This window comes from Cololabis saira, chromosome 20 (assembly GCF_033807715.1).
Source record: "Cololabis saira isolate AMF1-May2022 chromosome 20, fColSai1.1, whole genome shotgun sequence".
Taxonomy (NCBI): domain Eukaryota; kingdom Metazoa; phylum Chordata; class Actinopteri; order Beloniformes; family Belonidae; genus Cololabis; species Cololabis saira.
Genome location: NC_084606.1, coordinates 8144951 through 8170878, shown reverse-complemented (window position 1 = coordinate 8170878; position 25928 = coordinate 8144951). Strand labels below are relative to the sequence as shown.

The window sequence follows — 25928 nt, the reverse complement described above, 5'->3', positions numbered from 1 at the left end:
TTTTCACTTGAAATAAGTAGAAAAATCTGCCAATGGGACAAGATTTATCTTCTCATTACAAGCAATAAAATCTTGTTCCACTGGCAGATTTTTCTACTTATTTCAAGTGAAAATCTACTTGAAACAGGTGACAATTGTTGTTTTTTCCAGTGATGAGTCTTGTTTTAAGTGTAATGAGATGTTTTTACTAAAATGAGACATTTTAACTAGAAATAAGATAAATATTCTTAAGATTGTGAGTTTTTGCAGTGATCCATTTCACTTATCCTTTGAAGGACAGAGACATATTGATAAGTTCAGAAAACAGTTTTTATTTTTGTGTTTTGATGTATTTGATGTAAGCCCAGTGGATATTTAAAGCTTACAGAAGGCTGCATTTAACTGCTGCTATGTCATTCCTGCAGTATTTCTGCAGGTGTTTTGGTCAGTGCTATTATTTGTAATATATTATATTATTTGTAATCAGCACAAATTATCTGTCCCCATATGAGTTTGCTTGGGCCCTAATTAAAGGGCCTATTGTATCTGTAGGAATTCTTCTTCTCCTTCTTCTTCTTATTGTTCTGACGAAAGGAGGGCCTTTTTGCCCCCCTAAACGTGCCCCAAAAGTCACCAAATTTTGCGCCTCAAGCCCCTTAATACGGTTTGACCTACATGCACGAAAATCGTTCCACAGCTGTATTATGGCCCAACTTAAAGAAAAGTCTCTTGGCGCCATGGCCGAAACCGAACAGGAAGTCTGCGATTTTGAATTAATCGTGTCATTTTCGCGCAATTTATGCCATTCCTTCGGCAGTTAATACGGCCCGAACCGTAACGTGCACCCAGGTGTGTTATACATCAAAATATGCGTATCCATCCTGCGACAACGCGCATTACTTTTCTCTTTCAAAAGTGTTACCGTGGCGACGCTAGACGCCAAAAAGCATGCCCCCCCTTCATCTGATTGGTCCATATTTGAAAGTTTCCCAAAAGTCACCAAATTTTACATGCAAGCCAGGCCTGGCGATAAATTTGATATTTCATGGTTTGCATTAATGGGCGTGGCAAAATGGCTCAACAGCGCCCGCTAGAATACTTTTCTCTGCCATAACCTTTGAATGCTTTGACATAAAGACTCGTGGGTGGTGTCATCGGACTCGGTATTGAGTCCTTGACCATAATTGGTGAAAATTAGCCCCACCCGCTCTTCTGATTGGTTGTCCCTATTTTCTGCTATAACTTTTGAATGGTTTGACATAGAGAGTCGTGGGTGGTGTCATCAGACTCTGTATTGAGTCTTTGAGCTTCATTGGCCTGAATTAGCCCTGCCCCTTCTTCTGATTGGTTGTCCCTATTTTCTCTATATAACTTTTGAATGGTTTGACATAGGAAGTCGTGGGTGGCGTTTATTTCTGATATGCTTATGGGGGACTGTGGCCATGAGTGCGAGGGCCCGTTCATTGCCGCTTGCAGCTTTAATTTTACTTTTTTTTGTGTCAAGGTTTTACATATGTCCGATAAATGCTGCGTGATGAGTTCAGTAATATCTTGAAGACGAAGAGCACCTATAGAAACCATCTTTGCCTTTTTGTGAACTCTGTTCAAAACATAAAAAAAAAAAAAAACATAAACCGAGTCAGCAAACACAAGTGCAGCCGATGACATGCTAGCTCTCTTACCATGTAGCAGCGTTTACAGACTTTAAAACATAAAGACATGATTTAAAATGTAAACAGAAAAAAAGGAAGAACAATAGATAAAAATCAGTATTTAAAATATGATTAGGTTTTGGGACTGCAGATTTAGACCTTTACTCAAAGGCAGCTGAGAACAGGTGAGTTTTAAGATCAGCTGTTTTAGCTGATCTGCGGCTTTCTGGGAGTTTGTTCCAGACACGTGGAGCAGCTAAACATGTCTGGTTCTGGTACAGCTACAAAATAATAAACTAAAGAAATGGATGGCATGAAAAGTTACACACTTTCACCCTAACCCATGGCATTTATGATGAAAGCAGGAGAGGAGTGCAGCAGAACAGATCAGAGGACATAAGAAATAATGTTGCAGGCATCTAAATTAATTTCCCTTTCTACAAAAACAGCTCATGTTATGAAAAGAAAAAACAAGTTATGAAAACACAGTTGGTCAAGTTTATTGTTGCACAGTTAGATAGATTGTGATGTTAACTTTTGATGTCCTGTAACCGAACTTTCATGTCTTTGGAAATGAAAGTGAAACATTGTTCTTTTGTTTTTACATGCCATTGTTTCTGTAATAATTGCTTGGGCGTCATGTTCTGGGTCTCTGGAAAGCACCAAGAGATAACATCTGTTGTATTACTTTGTTCTTCAGTATAAAAGCTGATGCTCAATATCCAGCTGACATTAGAAGGAAGAGAGTTGTACTTGGAACAACTTCATCTTAGGATAAACTTACCTGAACTCCGTGGTAATTCATCCTCAGCACGAGAGATATTTCTCAAGGTACGTAACTCTTTAAGCTTGTAGATGTAAGTTTTCTATAAATAAAAAAGAAATCAGGCTGTGTTTTGTCATATACTAGGCAATAGAGAAAAAAATATGGGTATGATTATTAAACATTATTTACGCTTTTACTTAAGTCAGAGGAAAAAAGCGGAATATACATAATAAAAATATATGAGAAGTGTTTTGATTTAACGAGTTAAATGCTTTTTGTGGATGAGTGGATGCGGCTCATATAGGCCTATGCCAGGCCGGGGGCGTTGCATATGACTGGGCCCTTTGCAGCAATTTACCACAAACTCACATTTTCTTGCTGACAGTGTGTCTGTGATTGTTATAACGGTAGCTACCTGTAAACCTGCTCCCTGAGCATGATGCAGCTTCTGGTGGGCCCGGGCCCAGGGATGAATCGCTGATAACAACTCCAGGTTCATCTCCCACAGGGGGAGGATTAATGGTTTCACGCCCTCTTGAACTCTCTCTTCAAAATATATTCTACAATATTGAATATATATAGAGCCGCAATCTCCAAAGACTGAGTGGATATCTCTGAAAGGCTTTTATTCGTTGCTTATTATCAGTACTCGAGTTGTGAAAAAAAATCAGGGTGGATTTTATCATATGGGGACAGATAATTTGCGCTGATCACAAATAATATAATATATTACAAATAATAGCACTGACCAAAACAGCTGCAGGAATGACATAGCAGCAGTTAAATGCAGCCTTCTGTAAGCTTTAAATATCCACTGGGCTTAAATCAAATACATCAAAACACACCAATAAAAAACAGTTTTCTGAACTTATCAATATGACTCTGTCCTTCACAGGATAAGTAAAATGGATCACTGCAAAAACTCAAAATCTTAACAAGAATATTTGTCTTATTTCTAGTTAAAATGTCTCATTTTAGTAAAAAAATCTCATTACACTTAAAACAAGACTCATCACTGGAAAAAACAACAATCTTCACCTGTTTCAAGTAGATTTTCACTTAAAGTAAGTAGAAAAATCTGCCAGTGGAACAAGATTTTTTTGCTTGTAATGAGAAGATAAATCATGTCCCACTGGCAGATTTTTCTACTTTATTTCAAGTGAAAATTTACTTGAAACAGGTGAAAATTGTCAAATAAGCTATTTCTCTGGTGATGAGTCTAAATGTTGAAATAGCAGTAAAACCACATTCATTGATGAAATGACATAAGGGATGGAAAGGGGGGGTGGCAGTTTTACAGGGGGGGGTGATTTACCGTTTTTATTTCAGGAGGGATGCCATCCCCCCTCATCCCCCCTCAACTCCAGTCCTGCTTGTTATCGCTCGATACAAGAAGAATTGACTCCTCTGAGAATAATAATTCGGTGAGCGCAGAGAGAGAGCGCGGAGCAGCGGGGGCTCGACGGAGACGGCACTCCCTTCCGTTTCGCCTCTCACCTCCACCGCCGTGGGTGAGAGCGCTGTTCGGGGGTGTGGTCTCTGCGAGGGGGCGGGCCCGCACGTCGCAACCGGGCGTCCCGAGGCGGCCCGGGGCCCAATGGGGAGTACCGCCCCCCCAGTCCCCCCTGAAGCCCGGCCCATGGCCTATGCATCAGATGTCAGGAAGCAGATCCCTGCCGTGGCTTCAGCCCCCGCGTGTAATTTCAAATACTGAATATCCACGTGAAACGACTTCAGAATCACAATATTAGAAGCTATTCTTCCTGTCCTTTTTAATGTTAAACGTAGACCGGGAGGGCGTATAGCGAAAACTAAATTTGAAATATTCAACTTTTATCGTAATCGATGGACATTTTCCATTTGTGCTTCAGATTGTGTTTGGTGGAATATTTATTTGTTGTAACAATGCTTTTCTTATACTGTGATGTAATTCGTATGTGGTTTATCTGCATGTAAGTTCGTACAACTCTTGAAAAGGTCTGGGCCCCTGATTTCCTGAACTGCTGGCAACATCATCATTTACAGCATCAGAGATATATGAACATACTAACAGCAAAAAAACTGCTCAAGCTCTAGCTCCTAGGCCTGTGGTAGACAACCTTAACTCGAACATAGGCTACACTATTTAGTTATGTTTATTTATTTATTTTTATGTATTTATTTAGCAACATTTTTTTTTTAAAGCGCATGGAGGGACGAAGCCCGAAGGGCTTGTACAGAGTTCCACTCCCATCAACCACTGAGATGAAGTAACAATGATAATGTACAACAAATTAAAAAAATTATAAATATAAACATTTAAAATTGAACCTCGGATTCGGGAGGAACAATGCGGTTTTCGTCCCGGTCGTGGAACACTGGACCAGCTCTATACCCTCCGCAGGGTGCTCGAGGGTTCATGGGAATTTGCCCAACCAGTCTACATGTGCTTTGTGGATCTGGAGAAGGCATTTGACCGTCTCCCTCGTGCCATTCTGTGGGGGGTGCTAAGTGAGTATGGAGTCCGGGGCCCTCTACTAAGGGCTGTCTGGTCTCTATATGATGGGAGCAGGAGTCTGGTCCGCATTGCCGGCAGTAGATCAGACTTGTTCCCGGTGCATGTTGGACTCCGGCAGGGCTGCCCTTTGTCACCGGTCCTGTTCATAATTTTTATGGACAGGATTTCTAGGCGCAGTCAGGGGCCGGAGGGGATCCGGTTTGGGAACCACAGGATTTCGTCTCTGCTTTTTGCAGATGACGTTGTCCTGTTGGCTTCATCAGACTGGGACCTCCAGCATGTGCTGGGGCGGTTTGCGGCCGAGTGCGACGCGGCAGGGATGAGAATCAGCACCTCCAAAACCGAGGCCATGGTTCTCCACCGGGAAAGGGTGGCGTGCCTTCTCCGGGTGGGTGGAGAAGTCCTGCCTCAGGTGGAGGAGTTCAAGTATCTTGGGATCTTGTTCACGAGTGAGGGAACGATGGAGCGGGAGATTGACAGACGGATCGGTGCAGCGTCCGCAGTTATGTGGTCGATGTACCGGACCGTCGTGGTGAAGAAGGAGCTGAGTCGAAAGGCGAAGCTCTCGATTTACCGGTCAATCTACGCACCTACCCTCACCTATGGTCATGAACTTTGGGTAGTGACCGAAAGGACAAGATCGCGGATACAAGAGCCGAGATTTTCCTCCGCAGGGTGGCTGGGCGCTCCCTTAGAGATGAGTTTCCTCCGCAGGGTGGCTGGACGCTCCCTTAGAGATAGGGTGAGGAGTTCGGTCACCCGGGAGGAGCTCGGAGTCGAGCCGCTGCTCCTTCACATTGAGAGGAGGTGGCTTGGGCATCTGTACCGGATCCTCCTGAATGCCTCTCTAGGGAGGTGTTCCAGGCATGTCCCACCGGGAGGAGACCCCGGGGCAGACCCAGGACACGCTGGAGAGACTATGTCTCTCGGCTGGCCTGGGAACGCCTCGGACTCCCCTCGGAGGAGCTGGAGGAAGTGTCTGAGGTGAAGGAAGTCTGGGCATCTCTGTTGAGACTACTGCCCCCGCGACCCGGGAACGGATAAGCAGCGGACGATGGATGGATGGACATTTAAAATGTAACAGGAACAGGAAATAACTGTATAAGGTTTATTGACAATAAGCATTGTTACAACAACGAAATAATCTACCAAACACAAATTTCCTCACTTTTTGTGCCTTTTTATTTGTATTATAGTTGATATAGTTGCTGTAATATTACATAATTTACATGTAATATTGTAAATTTCTGTGGAACAGGATTGATCTATGTGGACCAAATGTGATGGCATAACTGAGAGTGTGACTTTAACAATGGATAACTCAGAGGGGGAAGAGGTCAAATAAAAACACACAACACATGAACAATATATATTTTAATGTTGATTAATTTAACGAGAGGCAAACTTTTTCTACATTCATCAAGGATTTCTCTGAGCCTCACAGTGATGAAGGAGACTCCTCTGCCTCGCTGCAGGCTGACTGTAAGCATGACTGATGGAGGATAAGGGCACGTTTCAGAAAGTTTTACAACAAAAAGCATCCTGTAATATGAACACAGAGTATTGTTTTCTCCTTTGACAGATGTTCCTCCTCCAGGAGGCAGTGAGAAAGTTTCTCTTGAGTTTGAAAGCAGCTCTTCCTCCGTTAGATACAAGCTTCATGTAGATTACAGCTGTAACACACAGAGAGGCAGCGTGGACACTGACGAGAGTGGCAGCGTAGAGATTGCGGGATTAAACTCCGGGACTGAGTATACTTTCAACATCAAAAGGATATCAGAAAATGGAACTGAAAGCAAAGCCACCTCTCATGTAAATCTGGCATAAAAATTTTATGTTTGAATGAAATTTCTACAAATTATGAAGGCATTTGTTTGCTTATTGGCAGCCACATACTGTAGGCAAATTTACATTTTACATTGATTGTGTTGAGTTTATTGTAATGGCTTGTGGCATTTTGCAAAGAAAATTATTATCCATCACATATATGCCCAAAAAAACCAACACCAAATCATTTATGTCCGTAAATACAGTGAAACAACCACTTTGAACTTTAAGACTTGAATTGTGAAAAAACATATTGCTTTTATATTTTACTCTCACAGAACCAGTTCCTCCTACTGGGATAAAAGTCTCTAACGTCACCAGTAACTGTCTCTGCAATGGGATCCTCCAGCTGGTGAAGTGGAGTCTTGCATTGTGACCTGCTGCAGTGGAGGAGAAACTATGGAAGAGATGACAACAAGTTTCTGCACAACTGAGAAATGAAACTACAAGCGCCCCAGCTTCAATAACTGTCAAAACAGGTAAATCAAAGAAAACATTACATTAATGAACTTCATTTTCCAGTTTCACATCATGTTGTTACATTAAGGGTTTAAATATAGATATTACACCATTGCAGCAGTCAAAAGCATTTCAGCCTTTTTGGTTTTTGCAACGTAATATTTAGGAAATATAGTGATAAAGTTACAAAAATCTTGTCAGAATACTAGTTTAAAACAGTGTGTCTGTGTTTAAAACAATGAGCTGATGTATTTTTTCTTCTGGTAAATTTTTGTTGTCAAAGTTTTTTTTGCTGGGTACATTCCAGGCGCACAGGAAGACGTTTTTGCCAGGGGGTGCGGGGGTTCTCCCTTAAGAAATCACTTGCCCCTCCCCTGCATGAAGAACAGCTGACAGTGCGCACAAGCTTTACCAAAACATAGCGAACCAACCATCTACAGTAAAAAAGGAACATGACTATAATTATTATCATAGTCACATAGGCGGCGGGTGACAGAAAATATTTGGTGAAGCTATATATAGGGAGGAATCCTCGCGTTCGTGCCCGCGCATGGCGCGGGCGCGCAAAAATTTTGAAGTTTTTTTTCACCCAAAACAGTTGCATAACAATGATTTGAGCATAATTTGACCAATATTACCGGCAGTGCAGTCTCCTCCTCCTCCCGGGTCATCGCTGCTCATATGGCCGGCTGCACCATCAGGTGAGCCGGTGTTAGACACTGGGGGGGTCGCTGACGCGGTGGCTGCAGCCAGGGCAGCGGTGCAGTCGCTCTCCTCCGACTCACTGTCACTGGTAGCACAGCTGTTGGCAGCAGCTTCGGCAATGTTTTGTGTCTGTTTCTCTTTTGGTTTAAAAAATGAACGTATATCCATCTTCGTCTTGACTTGGAGCTTTGTGTTGTGTTTTGAAAGGAGCGCTGCTGGCTGTGCATTTGTAATTGGTGGGCAAAAATGCGGATGTTTAAAAACAACATTTGCGGTTCTGATCACCTGAGCGGTTCGCAGACCAGGGGGGTGTGACTGGCTACTTTTCATTTTTTTAATTAAAATTACCCCTATATTCAGCCTTGATCTCAAATTTGGCTAACAAGGTTGTGGAACAGAAACAGCAACCACAAATATTTATATATTTATAATCTTTTATTGTCATTTCAATTTTTCCAGGGGGTGCTGCAGCCCCTGCCGCACCCCCACTTCCGGCGCCTATGGTACATTCTATGCCTGAGTTGGCTGTGAGCAGCCGCTGTCCTGTGATGAGTGATGTCTGGTTCAGCTCCTAACTACCTCAACTTAATCATACCCTCCTGGCTGCTCACTGTGCTCCGTCTTTTAGTGTGTGTGTATATATATATATATATATATATATATATATATATATATATATATATATATATATATTTTTTAGAATATATACTTTAGACCATTGGTTCCCAACCTTTTTTCCATGGAGCCCCCCCTACTTGTGTCTAAGACCAGCCGGGCCCCCCGACCCGTACGTACTAGCAGCAAAAGAGTAAAGTTATTCGTTACAAACCTTTTAATTGAAAAAATGAACATTAATTATGTTTTTTTGATACATTTCTCTTTGGTTTACCCTGTACTTTGTTTTTCTCACATTCCTTTTGTGTCACCAATGTATAAAATACGCACAAAAAATAAGGACATAAAAATATTTCTGAAAAATGTCTCTTTTAATATGAGAGCAACATTTTTTTTACATTTTTCCTTTAACAACCTGTCGGAGTAGTAGTATGATTAAATGAAAAATTAAATAATGATATAATAATATGTTTTTAAGTTTTTATCTTGATAAATAACTAAGTATTTTAAAATGACCAAAATACATTTCTAAGTGGGTTTATACAGACTTGGATTACTGTATTCCATTTTGTGTGTTATCATGATTTTTTATTTATTTAACATGTGTAAATATAATTTTTACAACTGCATATCCTCAAAGCAGACAAAGTTCCGCGCCCCCCCCAGGGGGGGCCCGGACCCCACGTTGGGAGACACTGCTTTAGACTATCCATCCATCAATTTTCTATACCCGATTTATCCTTTTGCAGGGTCACGGGGGTCTGCTGGAGTCTATCCCAGCAACTTTCAGGCCAGAGGCAGGGCTACACCCTGCACAGATCGCCAGTCTATAGCAGGGCCAATACTTTAGACTAGTTTGAAGATTTTTTTTTACTTACCACATTTTTTACTTACCCCATTATAATCTGACAATTACAAATTAGGGAGTGATAACTGCCAATGATTGGCTGAACTCACAGCCAAACTGTGGTAACTTCACATGAAAAAGGACCAAAACTCGTCATATTTGATGCTTTATCTCAGAACTTGCAGTTTACAAACAGTACAGAACCATGTGGCATTCAATATAGCGCCATTACTCCAAGGGCCTGATTTACTAAAGGTTTGCGTGTGTAAAAACGTGTGTAAACTTGACATCACCCGCAAACCAATGTGCAAGCTGATCTAGTAACAGCGTGCAAAGAGGACTGCGTCTCTCAAATGAGCAAAATAGCACACGCTGTTCATTTAGTACTTTTGCCCTGATGAATAATCAATATGGGGCGTACCCGCCAGAAAGCGCTAAATACTGGGAGGAGAAAATGCAAATAGGTTAATTTACCACACGCAATGAGATTTACCAAGCCTAAAAGTAATTGCGGGGATTGTGATTGCGTCTGTATTTAATACGTTCGAAAGGAAGGTGCTAATCTGCCCAGCATTACGCACCGATGGCTGCTGTTATTGTGGCAAGGAGGCGACATCGCCAAAATCAAAGAATACGCAGAGAGAGAGTCTTTATTCTGCTGCATGCTATTTTAAAAATGGTTGCACAAGTTTTATTAAAGGCCACTTTTTCTTTAGTTCTTCGCCTTATATCTTGCCACCTTCTTTTAACCTCATCTGCCGTTCTTTTTGTCTTACCAATTGCATTTATTCTATCGCAGATTTTCTCCCATATTGCGTTTCTTTTGGTAATGTTTAAATTTATTTGCTGTAGTTCATGAATGTGTTTATTTGCCTCTTCCACTAATATCTCTAACTCCAACTCGTCAAATTTCATTTTGCGCTTGCGGCTATCCTGCTTTCCATCCAGACTCTCCATGGCGCAAACCGTAAGACACGCAACACCTCATTTAAATACTGCGGTTTGCACCTGTTATCAATTGCGCAAGCATTCTTAGTTGATCACCCGCAAAACACACAACAACAGCACGTGCAAACTTTTTCAGTGCACACGCAATTTAGTACTCTTTATTTAGGATCTTAGTAAATCAGGCCCCAAGACTGCTGGCAGGAGAGGAAGTGGGCCATTTCAACCTGGCCATAAGAGACCATAGGCACCCTGCCAACAGCTCCATCTCCTGACATGATACGAATATAGCAACCTATAGAAACCCTATAGCAAGACCCTATAGAAAAACATATAGGCTACAACACAAACAATCCCATTATAAATAAATGTAATGCTTGATATAAACTCATCTGGCGTGGCCAAGGGCCTGGCTCGAAACATTACTCATTCATCCTGACGCACAGGAGTGTAGGAAACAGGCCGCAGGCAGGTGCTGCGCATGCTCAGCAGGTTCATTCATATGCAAATACAGTTATGAAGTAGTTTGCATTGACCATTCATGGTATGATGTGGGCGTGTAGAGGGCAGGATATGAGGCGAATTCACGTGTGCAACCTTCCAGGCGGACTGTGATTTATAAAGAGAACATTGCGTGCAGGTGTGCGTGCACAAGGTTTTATAAATCAGTAGACGAAGGTGTAGTGTCAGGCAGATGAGTTATGGTTATTTTTTTTATCAATAAGAGGGGCACCTTTCACAGTAGCATTGCAGTAGCTGTCAAATGTTAAATCTTTCCAAATTGCAGACATTTCTGAAATGCTGATGAACTTGCCAAAGTTTGCTCTACTTCTAAGGGCCAGGGGCCTCATTTATAAAGCTTGCTTGCGCACAAAACAGGGCTTGAAAGATGCGCAAGCCACCTTCTACGCAAAGGTTGGGATTTAAAAAAAAATCTATCTATCTATCTATCTATCTATCTATCTATCTATCTATCTATCTATCTATCTATCTATCTATCTATCTATCTATCTATGTGGAATCGTGATTTGACGGGTTTTTTTCTTCCGCCGAAGCAGCGTACAGATCTATGTGGAAGCACATTTTGGATTCCGGATTTTTTTGTGCGCACGCCATTTTCGGCTTTTGGGTTTACGTGCACTTTTAGTTTGAATCCTACGCACTCTTTTATAAATGAGGCCCCAGGACACACCAACTGTGAGAAAAACAGTCGGATTGAAAGTCGGCATCCATCTCTCTGAGTTGGTAAAAAAAAAATACTCCCGAACACACCAACCTGGAGCGTACGTTCTGCGCATGCGCGAGGCCTAATAAGTCCATATAACTGCAGGTGGCGTTAATGCTACAAAACTTAGTAACTATAGGCCAATATCATAGCGACTTCCCTAGGCTCTGACTTGACTCTAGACTGTTTTGATCCTATAGACCTCCCTGAGCTGACTTCACTCGTTAATAGAGCTAAGTCTACCACATGTATGTCAGACCCCATCCCGACTTGACTATTCAAAAATGTTTTTTCTCTTATTGGTGCGACAATACTGGACCAAATCAACCTATCCCTAAGCTTAGGATATGTACCACAGGCTTTCAAAGTGGCAGTAATCAAACCTTTACTTAAAAAACCTTCTCTTGACCCAGACACCTTAGCTAATTATAGGCCAATTTCCAACCTTCCATTTGTATCTAAAATTCTGGAAAAGGCAGTTTCAAGCCAGTTATGTGACTGTAGAAGTAGAGGTAGAACCTCGGCAGAATAGATACAGAAAAAAGGGGGGTTGGGGGGGTCCCCGCACAGTACTTCCAAGTGATCGCCGTCTGGCGCTCGAAACCCGGAGACTGTTGGGGGGGGGGGGCTGATAAGAGGGAGGCCGAGGAAGGCGTTGAATTGAGGGTGTTTTGTGTGTTTATCAGTAATTGTCTGTCTGTGAAGCGATGAGTCCGTCCGTGAACCTTCGCCCAGAGCTGCTCTCAGTTAAATGTCCTTGATGTTATCAGGCGGCTCGGTACAGTTCTGAGACAGGGATCCACAGGTGTTCGTGGGAGAGGGGGAGGGTTAGTAGTGGGGGCAGAGTCACCTTGTTTACATTCCACCAGGAAGATTGGGACCGGAGCGATCGGCCAAGACCGCTCTGTCAAGGCCAGATTATAGAATCAACAATTTTATTGAAAAACAGGCAGCCCAGTAATTTTCCGTCTGCCTTCAGTCTCTGGTTCATCAATGGCGACTCCAATCAGACGAATTTGTGATCACTTCCCGCCAAGCCGAGCTTCCAACTTCTCCAGGGTGTTATCAAACTTGCCAATGAGCTCAAACACCGCCGCCAGCCTGCGATTCTGTTCGAGAATCGGATCCAGCTTACAGCTCTGGGGCCTCAAAAATGCCGGGCGCAAAAAAAAATCTGGATCAATAAAACCATGTGCACGCAATCTTGCGCGCAATGTTCGCTTCATTAATCACAGTCCAGCTGGGAGGTTGCGCAGCTGAATCCGCCTCATATCCCGCCCTCTACACGCCCACTACACGCCCACTTCATACCAAAAATTGTATGTTTTTGCATATGAATGAGCCTGCTGAGCATGCGCAGTGGATTCCTGCAGCCTGTTTGGCTTCAGGATGAATGAGAGGTGTCCCGCCACCGTGCCACTGAATTTCACTGAGATCTGAGATCGAGATGTTGAGGATGAGGTGGAGGACAGTAAAACTACATTATTTTGTGGTCACAGTAAAAGTAGAAAAATAAATAGTAGGCTATAAAATAAAGCGAGTGAGTGGCAGCACGCCGTTGCTGCGCAGAACGCCGTGAGTGCCCCGGCGCAACAGTGGGGACATGTCCCCCGTCTTTTCAAAATCATGTTTTTGTACCCCCCACTTTTTACAGTTTAAAAACTAACGGTAGGATCAGCCATTAATTGCAACTCATCGACACACCCTGTGCGAAGACGATACGAGAACAGCCCAACTTCACCCCCCGCTCCCCCTCCTCCTCTCCGGTCTCCCCTCAGAGCTGCTCAGGGCTGATTTATGGTTCCGCGTCACACCAACGCAGAGCCTACGGCGTAGGTGCGCGTCACCGCGTACCCTACGGCGTAGGCTCTGCGTCGTTTTAATGCGGGACCCTAATTTAGGCTTACACCCGCACCTAAAGGTTTCACGCGCGCGTAAAACTCATTATATATATAAAGAAATCTGTGTCCCTTTAGGGAAGAAATGAGAGGCTCCGTGGAGCCCCTAAACGCTCTATAAAGCCCCTCATTTGTTCTGTCCTAAAGCGGTGGGTGAAGGAGGTTCCCGGCGTGTCACCGCGGCTGCAGCAGCAGCAGCAGAGTCCTGACTGACGCTGTGTTTCAAACACAGAGAAACACGATCAGCGCTATTTTATTATAAGTCTGATATATTTTGTGATATGTGATGACATTATTAAGAGTATGACATGAATCTGGCTTCATTTCACCACCTCACAGCGTGCGTCGCCAGTTCCCCGTGTCTTAAGTAAATTCTTACGGGAGGGTCAGGGTTGCCATAAAGATAAGCAGATTTTTCGGTTAGTTTTTTCTTTTTAGGTCCTAGCCTTTGCGTAGAAAGTGGCTTCCGCATCTTTCAAGCCCTTTTTGTGCGCAAGCAAGCTTTATAGATGAGGCCCCTGCTCCCCAAACGTTAAAGTCTGAGTGTTGATCGCCTTGCTTGATCCTTCAGCCACGTCCGGCAGCTCTGAAAGAGCCAAAACAGCTGTCGATGTCTTACGCGTTTGTTGATACACCAGGAATCCCCCACCTCCGATCAAGAGGATGACCAGGAGAAATCCTGCTATCATAAATCAAATTATGAAGGCATCTTCAACATCCTCGACAGTCAGAATCTTGAGACACAAAGGCTTCCAGTATTTGAAGGAATCCATTGTGTATCCAGAAAAAAATGTCCCATCGGGGCAAGAGGGCTCCCTTACCCCCTGTCTTCTGGTCACAAAAATTTGGTCAATTGTGCTGAGAGACCAGTTAATCAATTCCATGATTGTAGAGTTTCGGAGGAATGAAAAAGAAGAGACTCTGAAGACGAGACAAACAAGCAGTAGCAGGGCAGGCAGATAAGGGAGAGAACAGAAAAAGCGTCCGCCTTTATCAAGATGTCTCAGCAGGACATACAAAAACATGTCCATGCTTTTATCTTCAATAGACTAGACTACTGTCTGTAACACTGTTACTCACGGAATCTCTCCAGCCCATGTGGAGCCCCGGCTGGCCAGAGGGGGCAGTATAGCCCAGGACTGCTGCATGTTTTTGTGAGGGTAGCTCACATTGCTACCCAAGGGAACACGGGGAGAACATGCAAACTCCACACAGTTTGTGGGTTAGTTCAGTACAGTTCAGTCCCCACCCAGGGTGTGGGCACTGAAGTCATGGAGGAAGTAAACACACCCTCAGCACCCCCGGCAAGAATTTAATCTTGCTGTGAGACGGATGCACTACCAGCTGCGCCACCGTGCCCCCTACTTTTTAATGGATTTAAAAAAACCTTTTTATGTAAAGCACTTTGAATTGTCTTGTACATGAAATGTGCAACACAAATAAACTTGCCTGGCCTTAAAGTGATATCTTATAAAACTATTTCACATCAGAATCCACCTCTATACAGTTTTAATCTGATTTTGTGTTTGTTGTTAAGGTTGTTTTTATTAAAAAAAGAGGGGGCAGTACCACACAATACTTGATCAGTATTCAATTGTCACAGTTAGGTCATTTTAATTGGGACATTGCTTTATTTTAAACACAAACATTTTTTCTGTCTGCAGCAGTTTTTAGACAGAAGTAAATGTATTACAATTTTTGTATCTCCACAGAGGCCGACATGGAGAGCCTGTTGGAGGATCTGGGGTTGATGCCGTACTACAGAGAGAAGCTAACACTCAGCAAGATCCTGGAGATTGATGAGAAGACCATCACTGATGTTCCTGTCAAGAGTAAATCAGATCTCCCATGGTATTTTCTAAAGGAACTGATGATGGTTAATGTAACAGCCAGAAATATGAAGGATTCATCGGCTTGTGAGTCAACGTACGATGATTCCTCAGGGACTGAGTTAGATTTCAGTGATCTACTTGACAGTCCAAACACAGGTGACACACTAAACCCTCTCGACATAATCACTGCTCTCTTTCTATGTTCAGATGCTTTTGTACAACAAGAAATGGCACTAAAAATGTCGATGTGTCAGTTCGCTGTGCCTCTGCTACTTCCCAGCTGTGATGCAGAACCGTGTACACTCATGCTGTGGGCCATGAGAGACATTGTCAAGAAGTACAGACCTCCAGCTCTTTCACAATCCAAGGGTTTCATTGAAGAGAGAATAGTTGATTCTCAAGTTCCAATGATCTCTTTCGTGAGACTGGGTAACTGCTCCTTGTCAAAGTCAGAGATCCTCAATAAGCTTCTCAGCAATTCTCAGCAGTACCACGACACCTTTGTTCACAACAACATGGAGGGTGGTGACAGTCCAAAAAGAATATCCAACGGACTGACAGAAATCACCTGGTACCTTCCGGGTGGGACCAGAAAAGTTGATACTTTTAATCAACCAGTGGCTGTTGCTAATCTTCATGGGGACATTGCTTCATTTGAAACACAATGCTCCTTTCTGTGTCAGACATCTGCAGCAGTTTTTCTGTTCTTTGACCATTTGGACTCTGAGTGCAAAATTCTCACAAACCAAAACCAGAAGGCTCAGATCTTCTTGGTGGGAAACAGTGAGAGCAAGAACTTCAGCCCAAATGCTCTTAAAAGTGTAGCTACCAAATTGGGCTTGACGAAAAACAACATCATTATTAAGACAAAAGAGAAAAATGATGCAGATTTTATCAAACATCTGAGGAGAAAAGTCAGTGATGTAATTGAAAACCCACAGATGAAGATGCCAATAGCAAATATGGCTGACATTGCTCATGAACTGGGAATCCTGGTTGATGAAGACTCTCCGGAGTGTCAGGCTGGAAAGAAAAGTGCAGATGCCATCACTGAAGAAATTCAAGACCTTCTTCAGTATAAAGAACAACAACTTCCTCTGCAAGGCCAAATATGGAAAGAACTCACTGGCTTAGAAAAAGAGGAAATTCGTCTTCGCAAAGTTGGATCTAAGGATATCGAAATCTACAAAAGTGACCTAAAAGAACAGAAGAAAAAGTTGCGAAAAAAGCAGAGCTCTTCTAAGCTGTCCCCAGCAATGCAATGCTTCATCCAGGAAATATCCAGACCAGGAATAGAAAGGTGTTATTTCCTGAAATGGATGCGAATGAACCTTGATAACGTCTCTCGTTTAAAACTCTCCGCACTAAGAGAGCTGTACAAGGAAAAGTGCAAAGATTCTGCAAACAAAGAGGAGGTGAAAGAAATTGACAGACAACTTTCCAACAGCTCTCTGGGGACTGAACATTTCTTCCGTGAAATGGGTCAGATGTATGAAGCTTCCCTCTCACTTCCAGAAACTCACCCATCACGTCAACAATTGCAACATCTACCCAAATTCTGTGCACAGTTGTTGCTTGATGGATTTCCTCTTGAACTTGTTGATGGAGATGCATCCAACATACCTCTGGGATGGGTGAGTGACGTTCTCACTCAGCTGAATCACTTGGTGTCTCCAAAAAACAAAATACGGGTAGTTACAGTCCTTGGAGTTCAGAGCACTGGAAAGTCCACTCTCCTGAACACCATGTTTGGAGTGCAGTTTGCAGTCAGCAGTGGTCGATGTACTCGGGGTGCCTTCATGCTGCTCATCACACTCAATGAAGACATCAAAAGAGAATTTGGCTGTGACTTCATGGTGATCATTGACACCGAGGGCTTAAAGTCACCAGAACTTGCTCAGCTGGACAACAGCTATGAGCATGACAATGAGCTTGCAACGCTTGTGGTGGGGCTGAGTGATATCACCATTATCAATCTTGCAATGGAGAATTCAACTGAAATGAAGGACATTCTGCAAATAGTGGTTCATGCTTTCCTCCGGATGAAGGAGGTGGGAAAAAAACCAAAATGTCAGTTTGTTCATCAAAACGTTCCTGATGTTTCTGCTCATGAGAAGAACCTACGAGACAGAAAACTACTCCTGGAACAGTTAAATGAGATGACCCAAGCAGCAGCCAAAATGGAAAAGAGAGAGGAGAACAAAAGCTTCACTGATGTGATGGAGTACAGTCCAGACACGGGGAACTGCTACGTTCCTGGACTCTGGAATGGAAACCCACCAATGGCACCAGTCAATGTGGGATACAGCGAGACTTTATACGAGCTCAAGAAGAACATCATCCAACAACTGGGAGAGTGTGTATCATCTGCTAATGATGTTTTGGAGTTTAAAGAGTGGATGACCAGTCTTTGGAATGCTGTGAAGCATGAAAACTTCATCTTCAGCTTCAGAAACAGCCTTGTAGCTGACGCATACATGAAGCTCTGCACAGAGTTCAACAAATGGGAGTGGGAATTCAAGAAAGCAATGTACCGCTGGATTAGCAACGCAGAAACGAAGATTTCCAACTTTGGTACAGTCGCTGCAACGTCTCAAATATCTGATATGGAAAAATTCCTTACTCAGTTAAAACGGAAAGCAACCACAGAGCTGTCTGAATGGGAAAAGAAGCTCCTTGACAATCTGGAGGAATACTTCAAGCAGACAGATGGACATGTCTATCTGGTTGAAGGATACGAAGAGGAATTTAAAAACAGTGTAAAAAACATTCGTAGAGAATTGGAAAATTCTGTCGTAAATCAGCTCACAGCAGCAGCTGATATCAAACGGGGACTGAAAGAAGTCGACAAAATAAAGGAGAACCATACAAAAGAAATAGAAAAAGCAGTGAGTGAATTAATTAGTGAGTGTCGAAAGAAAAATTTGCAAATGACAGACAAAGTGTTAAACAAAGAGTTTGATGAGATGTGGAGTGAAACACTGAAGAAGATGTCTTTCTCTGGACTAAAACGCACAGATGTCTTCACAGACGTGAGCCACTGTCTGAGAGAAAATGTTAGAATGAAAGGGAGTCATGCATCTGAACTCCTGATTAAAGACCTCCAAAAGTGTGGGTTGGAGCCTTTCATACACAAACCTGAAGGAAGGGGTGAAACAATAAAAGACAAATTCAGGGGTTGGTTAAATCTTCAAGATCCTGTAAAAGCCAGACAAAAAGTGGCTGACAACATCATAGCTGCTTGCCAAGACTCCGTAACAGAGAAAACGAAAAGAAACACCAACTACCACAATACTTACATCCAGGAAATCCTTCGCATCATTGATGAAATGCTGAACAAGGCTGATCTTGGCACAGGCATTGCGTTTGAAGTTTCTCTAAAGCAGCACATCTGTGCAGATGCAGCCAGAAACTTTCAGAGAATGCAAGAAGACTTCATGCAAGCAAATGACCCCAAGATCCTTCTGGGTAGAAACAAGAAAAAGTTCTGTGCAGATTTCAAAGATGTTTTCCACAAACGAGACCAGTGCCAGAAGAAGGCTGAAGAGTTCACAGAACAATGTCTGAAACCTGCTGTTGAAGACTTTGTCTACCGTTCTCTGGGTCCTAATATCACCGAAGAAATGATGAAAAGTAAAGCGTTCAGCACACGAACCTCCTTCCAGGGATCAATTCTGCTGGATTTGCTGTCAAAGGAAGACTTCAATAGCTATCTGAGCTTCAATTCCAAGTATGAGGATTATGTAAAGATATGGATACTTGGACAAATAAAGGAGCACTTCTCAGATGCATCTAAGACATCTGGGTATGAGGAAGAACATATCAAGTCGAGCATCAAAAATATAAAGAACGCCATGGAAAAGGTAAAATCAGAGCAGACTGCTGACCTGAAGACATTTGTTGAACACATCTGCAAAGAACTCGGTGATAAACTGGTCATTTCCCAGGATGCTCTTGGTGCCTTCATGATCCTGAACAACGCTGACCGGGAGCAGTTTGCTGGTTGGTTAACTGAGTCTGTGGAGAAGATGGAAGAAACTCTTAAGAAGAAGTTTAAAGACACAACCTTTGAGAGAAAACTAGAACATCTCCGTGTGAATCCTCAGACTGAGCTTTTCAACAGAGTGGTTGGTTGTGGGAAACAGTGTCCGTTCTGTAAAGTTCCCTGTGAAGCAGGAGGAGACAAACATAAAGATCACTTTGCTTCCCTGCATCGACCAGAAGGTCTGGGTAGATACAGTTGGGCCAGTTCAGAAAAACTTGTAACTGACATGTGCACATCTTCTGTGATCAGTGACAACAACTTTCGCTGCAGCGAAACCAACAATGAATGGCATCCTTACAAGTCTTACAGGGAATTTTTCCCAGACTGGCACATCCCTCCTGATGGGAGTCTTGAGGCATCAGACTTCTGGAAATATGTGATGAACAAGTACAACAAGGACTTTGCTGAAGCATATAAGGCAAAGCCAGCTGACATTCCTGAAACTTGGAAGGAAATTACAAAACAACAGGCAGAAACAAGCCTAAAAAACTCATTTAACGTCACCTGAGACTGATTATATTTAACCTCACTTTCTTTGATGGTGAAAGGGAACCTTCCACTCTCAATGCTGTCTTTTTAATGTTCTTAAAGTTTCTTTATTAACAACTTCAAGTTTGGTAACACATATAGATCGGAAATCATTTCTTACATTCCTACAATATGTGTGTGTATATTATTCTTCTTTTTGATCACTTTGGGAACAGCATAGGTTATAAAAGTAAACAAGATATTTATTCAGTTACATCTGAAATTACTGACTGAAATGAAATTTTTGTTTTAATACTAATCTCACCATATTAAATAAGTCGAATGCTTTTCTGATTTCTCATTCCAGAATGTTACATTACAATCATGTACTTACTTTTTGGAATAATTGCATATGCTTTCTTTTTATCTTTTCTTTTTTTTGAGCTTTCAAAGTACAACAACTACTTTGCTGAAGTACATCATTATAAAGTGGACTTTACAGTATTTTGGAGAAATATCAAAGAAAACGTTCAAGAGTAACCAATGATGACTGTAACAGCCTTCATCACTTGTGTTTAAAATAAACCTTTTCACTCGTGAAAATTTTACTCTTATTTGTTTTGTCATAACGATAAAGAAAATCTCTAAATGTGTGTTAAGTACGTGGATACTTAATCATCATACTTGTGTGTAACGTGACTAATAAAGGTTTATGCTTTCAGTCTAACTTGTGTTTTGTGCCGTCATTAAAAATAAATCCTGTGTCACATATTTGAACATATAATCTTTTTTTTTTTTTTTCCCTTGTCTGCACACATATTAATGAGGGGGGGGGGGGGGTGACGACATCCACTGCCAATCCAAAGGAAGCAGGAACACACGGAAACACACGTCAAGCACTGGAAATCTGCAACAAAAAACCACAAACAAAGCACAAAACCGGCACGGAGCCAACCAAAACAATAACAGCAATCGACCTAAATCTTGAGATCTAATTGCAGTCTGAGCTAAGCTAGCGCTACCGCTACCTAAACCCAAAAACTAGAGAGACAGCATGCAGGTGAACAAACCAGTGTGTATGTCTATGTGTGTGTGTGTGTATGTATATGATCATGTGTGTGTGTGTGTGTGTGTGTGTATATGCGTGTGACTAAGTGACTATGTGTGTGTGTGTGTGTGTGTGTGTGTGTGTGTGTGTGTGTGTGTGTGTGTGTGTGTGTGTAATAAACATAACAAAGTTCCACCTGAAGTGTATCTATAGTGGGGGAGGGGGGGGGAGCAACCCCGCCACCCGCGAGACCAGAGGCCGACACGGAAGAGCCCGGAACCCAGGCCACCGGCAACCCCACAGAGGGGAGAAGTAGGAGGGAGGCAACCCACCGCCTGCGAGCCCCCCCCCCCCCCCCCCGGCGGCGGCCGAGGGGGCCCGCGGGCGGGGCCCCCACGGCGCGGGAAGAAGCAGCCAGGGATCCCGCGGCGGCGGACCGCGCCCCAGGCAATCCCCGGCCACCCGGTCCGGGCCGGACACCCGGCCAGGAGGCCCTCACCCTTCAGGCCAACGACCCCCACCCGGCAGGGGGCCAGCCTGCCCGGAGAGACAGAGCCGCCCCGGCCGCTGACGCGGGCAGGTGCACCCGCCCCCCACGAAGTGGCCCTCCAAGACCAGAGGGGCGCCCCGCCGCAGAGGCAGCGGGGGGGACCGGAGACGGGCCCGGAGAGAGGGAACCCCCCAACAAGGCGACACCCGCGCAGGCCCGACAACGGAGGGCCCCAGACCCAGGCATCCCATTCATTCATCCATTCACCTATCCGATATCTATACTAATAATAATATGATATACTATACATAATAATAATACTAATAATAATAATAATAACCATCTTTGTATAATATAATAATGATAAATTATTAAGTTTTGATGTCCTGCCAATGGAGGCCCGAATCCTCCATGGCAGGACCCTTCCATACCGTATTCTCACCGACACAGACACACAATCACGCACCGTTTCCCCCTCCCCGGAGGGGTCCAGCACCGCCAGAAGGCGCCCCAGGCTGCACGGCGAGCCCCGCCAGGCCCGGGTATCCCGACCCACCTATCCCAGGCCGGTGAGGGAACGCGGGTGATGTGGGACATATAATCTCAGTGTCTCACTTTCATGGATCTCTCAGAATTACTCCACATCCGTGACGCCTCACAGCTCAACTTATCGAACAGTTTACAGGATTTAAAGAGTATTAAATCCTCATTTCACCACATCAGTTCTGAGTCCTGACCTGTGGCCCTTTGCTGCATGTCACCTCCTTCTCCATTACTTCATCTTATACCATCTTTAATCACAGATTACATAACCTTGAGCGACAGACTTAACAACACACTTCAAGATCACTTAAACCTGTAAATGAGTAGTTAAGCTTTGTTCATCTGAGACCTACTCATCCGTCCACATTACTGTGGAAAGGAAAGTTCATGACCGCATCCAACAGGATTTATTTAGCTGAGACCTTTTCAGTGTGACTTTATGATCATGCTGCACCTACAACTTTACCGTTATTACCTCAATTACCAGATTTGGTAGCTTAAGTAAACATACTTACAAAGTAAAACTGAGAGGAAAGGAAATACCGAAGTAAAAAAGGTTGTATAATATTCTCCAATAATTGTGTTTTGGTTGAATTGTTCAAATTCAAAGTATTTGGTTGAGTGACATATAAAGGATTAAAGTCGGTCACTTTTTCTTTGTTTGGGAACAATTCATAGATTAGCTGATTTGTTTTTATCAAGATCGTTATTTATGGTACAAAGCAGTTATATTGCTGCTGTCATAAGATTTATGTTTGTTTAGTATATACCCGGGGGGCAAGTCCCCTGTTTTCTTAGTGTGCTCCATTTGCCCTGCTATAAAAGGTAGTCCACCAGAAATATTATCTATGACCCAGTAGGAACACAACCTATATGGACTACCTGGCCAATTTTTTGCTGGAAATCCAATATGGCCGCCTTAATATTGGCCACTTATCAAAACATAGGTTGGTGATAACTTTTGAACCAAATGGGCTAGAAATGCAAACTTGGTGTCTGTTTCATGGTTTCAGAGCATGGGAAAACCATTGGAATACTTATTTTTATGATTGGGTGTATCTGGACCTTTAATTTGCATATTTCCAACATGGACGCCCCTGAAAAGGAGCTTTACTATGGATTTTTATAGTGACAGCTAACTGTTATGTCAAATAGTCTGCTTTTTAAGCAATGTGAACACATTTGCTCAGTTTGAGCTTTCAATTTTATATTGTCAATATGGCTGCAGTCATAATAAATAATGTATGGTATTACATTTTAGCTCAGATTGTGGGCATGGCTGCAGGAAAAACTGAGAAAAAGCCTACAATGTATCTTAAAGATTCAATTTTAATAAACTAAATAAAATAAACAAGATATGCAACACACAGACTTGCGATTTGGTGTGTCTGGACCCCAAATTTGTATGTTACCAAGATGGTGGATACTCGAGAAAGAGCAAATTCGAGACACGCATTCCACACCACCACAGGGAGTGCATCACCCTACCTTGACTGGACAGGATGAGAACAGGTACCAAGGCAAGCCTTGTGAAGATCCTGAAAGAAGAGACCAATGTTGCATGCGTCCCTGACCTGCCTAAAGAACACCGAAAAACAGCAGTAGTTGTTGATGCCATGTATGCCATACGCCATTGGTCTTTCCTGAAAGGTGAAATGTTTGGAACAATCGCTGGGCGATACCATTGTCTGCTACTGAATGATGTGCCTGCCGGCACAGAGATTATTCACTTCTGCTGTGACCGGTACAGTGGACCAAGTCTTAAGACACCTGAGCAAGAGCACAGATATGCTCGACCAAAACCTGCCAAAGAATATCAGGTCAGCAAGCATTACACAGCTCCAGATCCTCGTGAGTTCTTTGCTGTGTCATCAAACAAGGCAAATCTGTTGAGTTTCCTCTGCGACGAATGGTGTGAAAATGAGAATCTAAAGTTGGCACTTGGTCCAGCACATCTCTACCTGGGTGGGGGGTTTAAAGAAGAGACAAGGAGTGTGGTGATCAAGGAGGGGTCTATTGAAAATGTCCCTGCACTAGAATCCACACAACAGGAGGCTGACACTAGAATAATACTCCACACCCTGTACAGTGTCCAGAATGACGATGTTGACAGGGTTATCATCTATGCCAATGACACAGACATCATCATCATATGCCTGTACTATGCAGCAACCCACCTCAGAGGCCTTCCAGAGCTGTGGGTGAGAACAGAGAAAAATGTATACCTTCCTGTCCATCAAATGGTATCAGTTCTGGCTCTCGCACAGTGTCGTGCAATGCCCTTTATCCATAGTCTAAGTGGCAGAGATACCACCAGTTATCCCTTCTACATTGGTAAGAAGGCATGGTTCAAGGCCAGCATGTGTTTGGATCTCTCTGAACTTGAGGAGTTTGGCGAAATCCCTTCTGAATCCCTCTCAGAAGACGTCATCAAGCAAGCACGGGACCTCACAATTGCGGTGTATACATCCAAGGCCGACCACTCAGAGGATTTTGACCTGGGTAAGCTTAGAGTGTACAAGTTCCTCAACAATAGGTCAACCCTCTTAAAGCTGCTGCCTCCAACAGAGCAAGCCTTTGATCTGCACCTGAGAAGAGCTGCTCTAGCAACTCTCAGTGGTGTAAAATAACGAAGTACAAGTACTTCGTTATTGTACTTAAGTAAGATTTTTGAGAATTTGTACTTTTATTGATACTTTCATTTTTCTGTACTTTTACTTTTACTTCGTTACATTTTCAAGGAAAAAATCTTACTTTTAATCCGCTATATTTAAAATTGGACATGTCGTTACTCGCTACAAATTAAAGAACAGCACAGCGGCGAACCATAAGGCGGACGGGAAGGAAGGGGGGCGCGTGAATATACCGAAAAGGAGCCGCAGCTCCCGGGAGAGTTGCGCCGCAGAGGCGGGCCGGAAGGCCGGAGAAACCGCCGTCGCGTCGAGTACCGATGAGGACTGAAGCCTGAATTATGGTTCCGCGTTAAATCGACGCAGAGCCTCGCCGTAGGGTACGGGCCCTGCGTTGGTGTAACGCGGAACCATAAATCAGCCTTGAGCGGCAGCCGACGCGTGTCCATGCGCACCATTCTTTGATTCCACCCCTTCTAAGGTGGTTTTGGCATTTAAAAGTTCAAAAGTCTCATCCTTTATCAGCTGGGGTTGCTTAATGTTGTCTTACTACTACTGCTTACTACAGGCTGGGGGTGGACCTGTCAGCGGGGCCAATGGGGTACAGCAGCAGTGATGAGCAAAGGGAGAAATTAAAATGGGGTAATGGAGACAAACGCTAAAGGGGTCAGAATAATATCACCATTATTTAGAGTTCTTTGCAATCCTTTTGAAAATAATTTTGTACTTTGAATTTTGTACTTTGTACTTTGTACTTTGTACTTTTTACTTTTGTACTTAAGTACATTTTACAACATGTACTTTTGGTACTTTATTATATTTAAGTTGAGGTACTTTTATACTTTTACTTAAGTAATGTTCTTAATGGGTACTTTTTACTTTTACTTAAGTAATTTTCAAGCAGAAAATTTGTACTTTTACTTAAGTACAATATTTTTGTACTTTTTCCACCTCTGGCAACTCTAATAGATAAAAGTGCACACATAGCTAAGCCAGACATTCCTTCTTTCACAGAGTATGGATGGTCTCTCACTGATGGCAATGCAGCCCCCATTACATCTACTGAGCCAGCCTGGCCTGTGTCTATGAACAAGGCCATTTCGTGCAGCTGTAGCAAAGGCTGCCAGAAAAACTGTTCCTGTGCTAAAAAAGAAATTCCATGCTACTTAGGATGCCGTTGACAGGGATTGGAGACACATTGCAGCAGGATAAGTTCAACACATGACAGTGACAGTGAATAACATTGTACAACGTGGGCTTTAGATGCAGGTAAGACAGGAGATTCATGAACCCGACATGCACCCACACTGGCCAAACAGTACTGCTCGGATTTAATTTTTAGTAAACAGTTCCCCCAAGGGCCCTGAGAGTCATGGGCCCCGAGGCCAAGGCCTGACCGGCCCAGTGGTTAATACAGACCTGCCATAGAGATCAAAATGAACATCTTGTAGGCAACC

At 43.2% G+C, this 25928-nt stretch overlaps 2 protein-coding genes across 2 annotated transcripts in view; both read left to right on the top strand.

Moving 5' to 3' along the window:
- Window positions 1–7073: 7073 nt before the first annotated feature.
- Window positions 7074–20454, top strand: LOC133420210 (up-regulator of cell proliferation-like). The gene is made up of 2 exons (XM_061709817.1): window positions 7074–7200; window positions 15128–20454. The coding sequence occupies exon 2, from the start codon at window positions 15136–15138 to the stop codon at window positions 19798–19800; it is 4665 nt and encodes a 1554-aa protein (XP_061565801.1). The 5' UTR covers window positions 7074–7200; window positions 15128–15135; the 3' UTR covers window positions 19801–20454.
- LOC133420234 (C-reactive protein-like) overlaps window positions 18744–25928 on the top strand; it is a 70369-nt gene continuing 63184 nt past the window's right edge. Inside the window, exon 1 of the mRNA XM_061709861.1 lies at window positions 18744–18749. The gene's annotated coding sequence lies outside the window, so the exon portion shown is untranslated. The remainder of the gene's footprint in view (window positions 18750–25928) is intronic.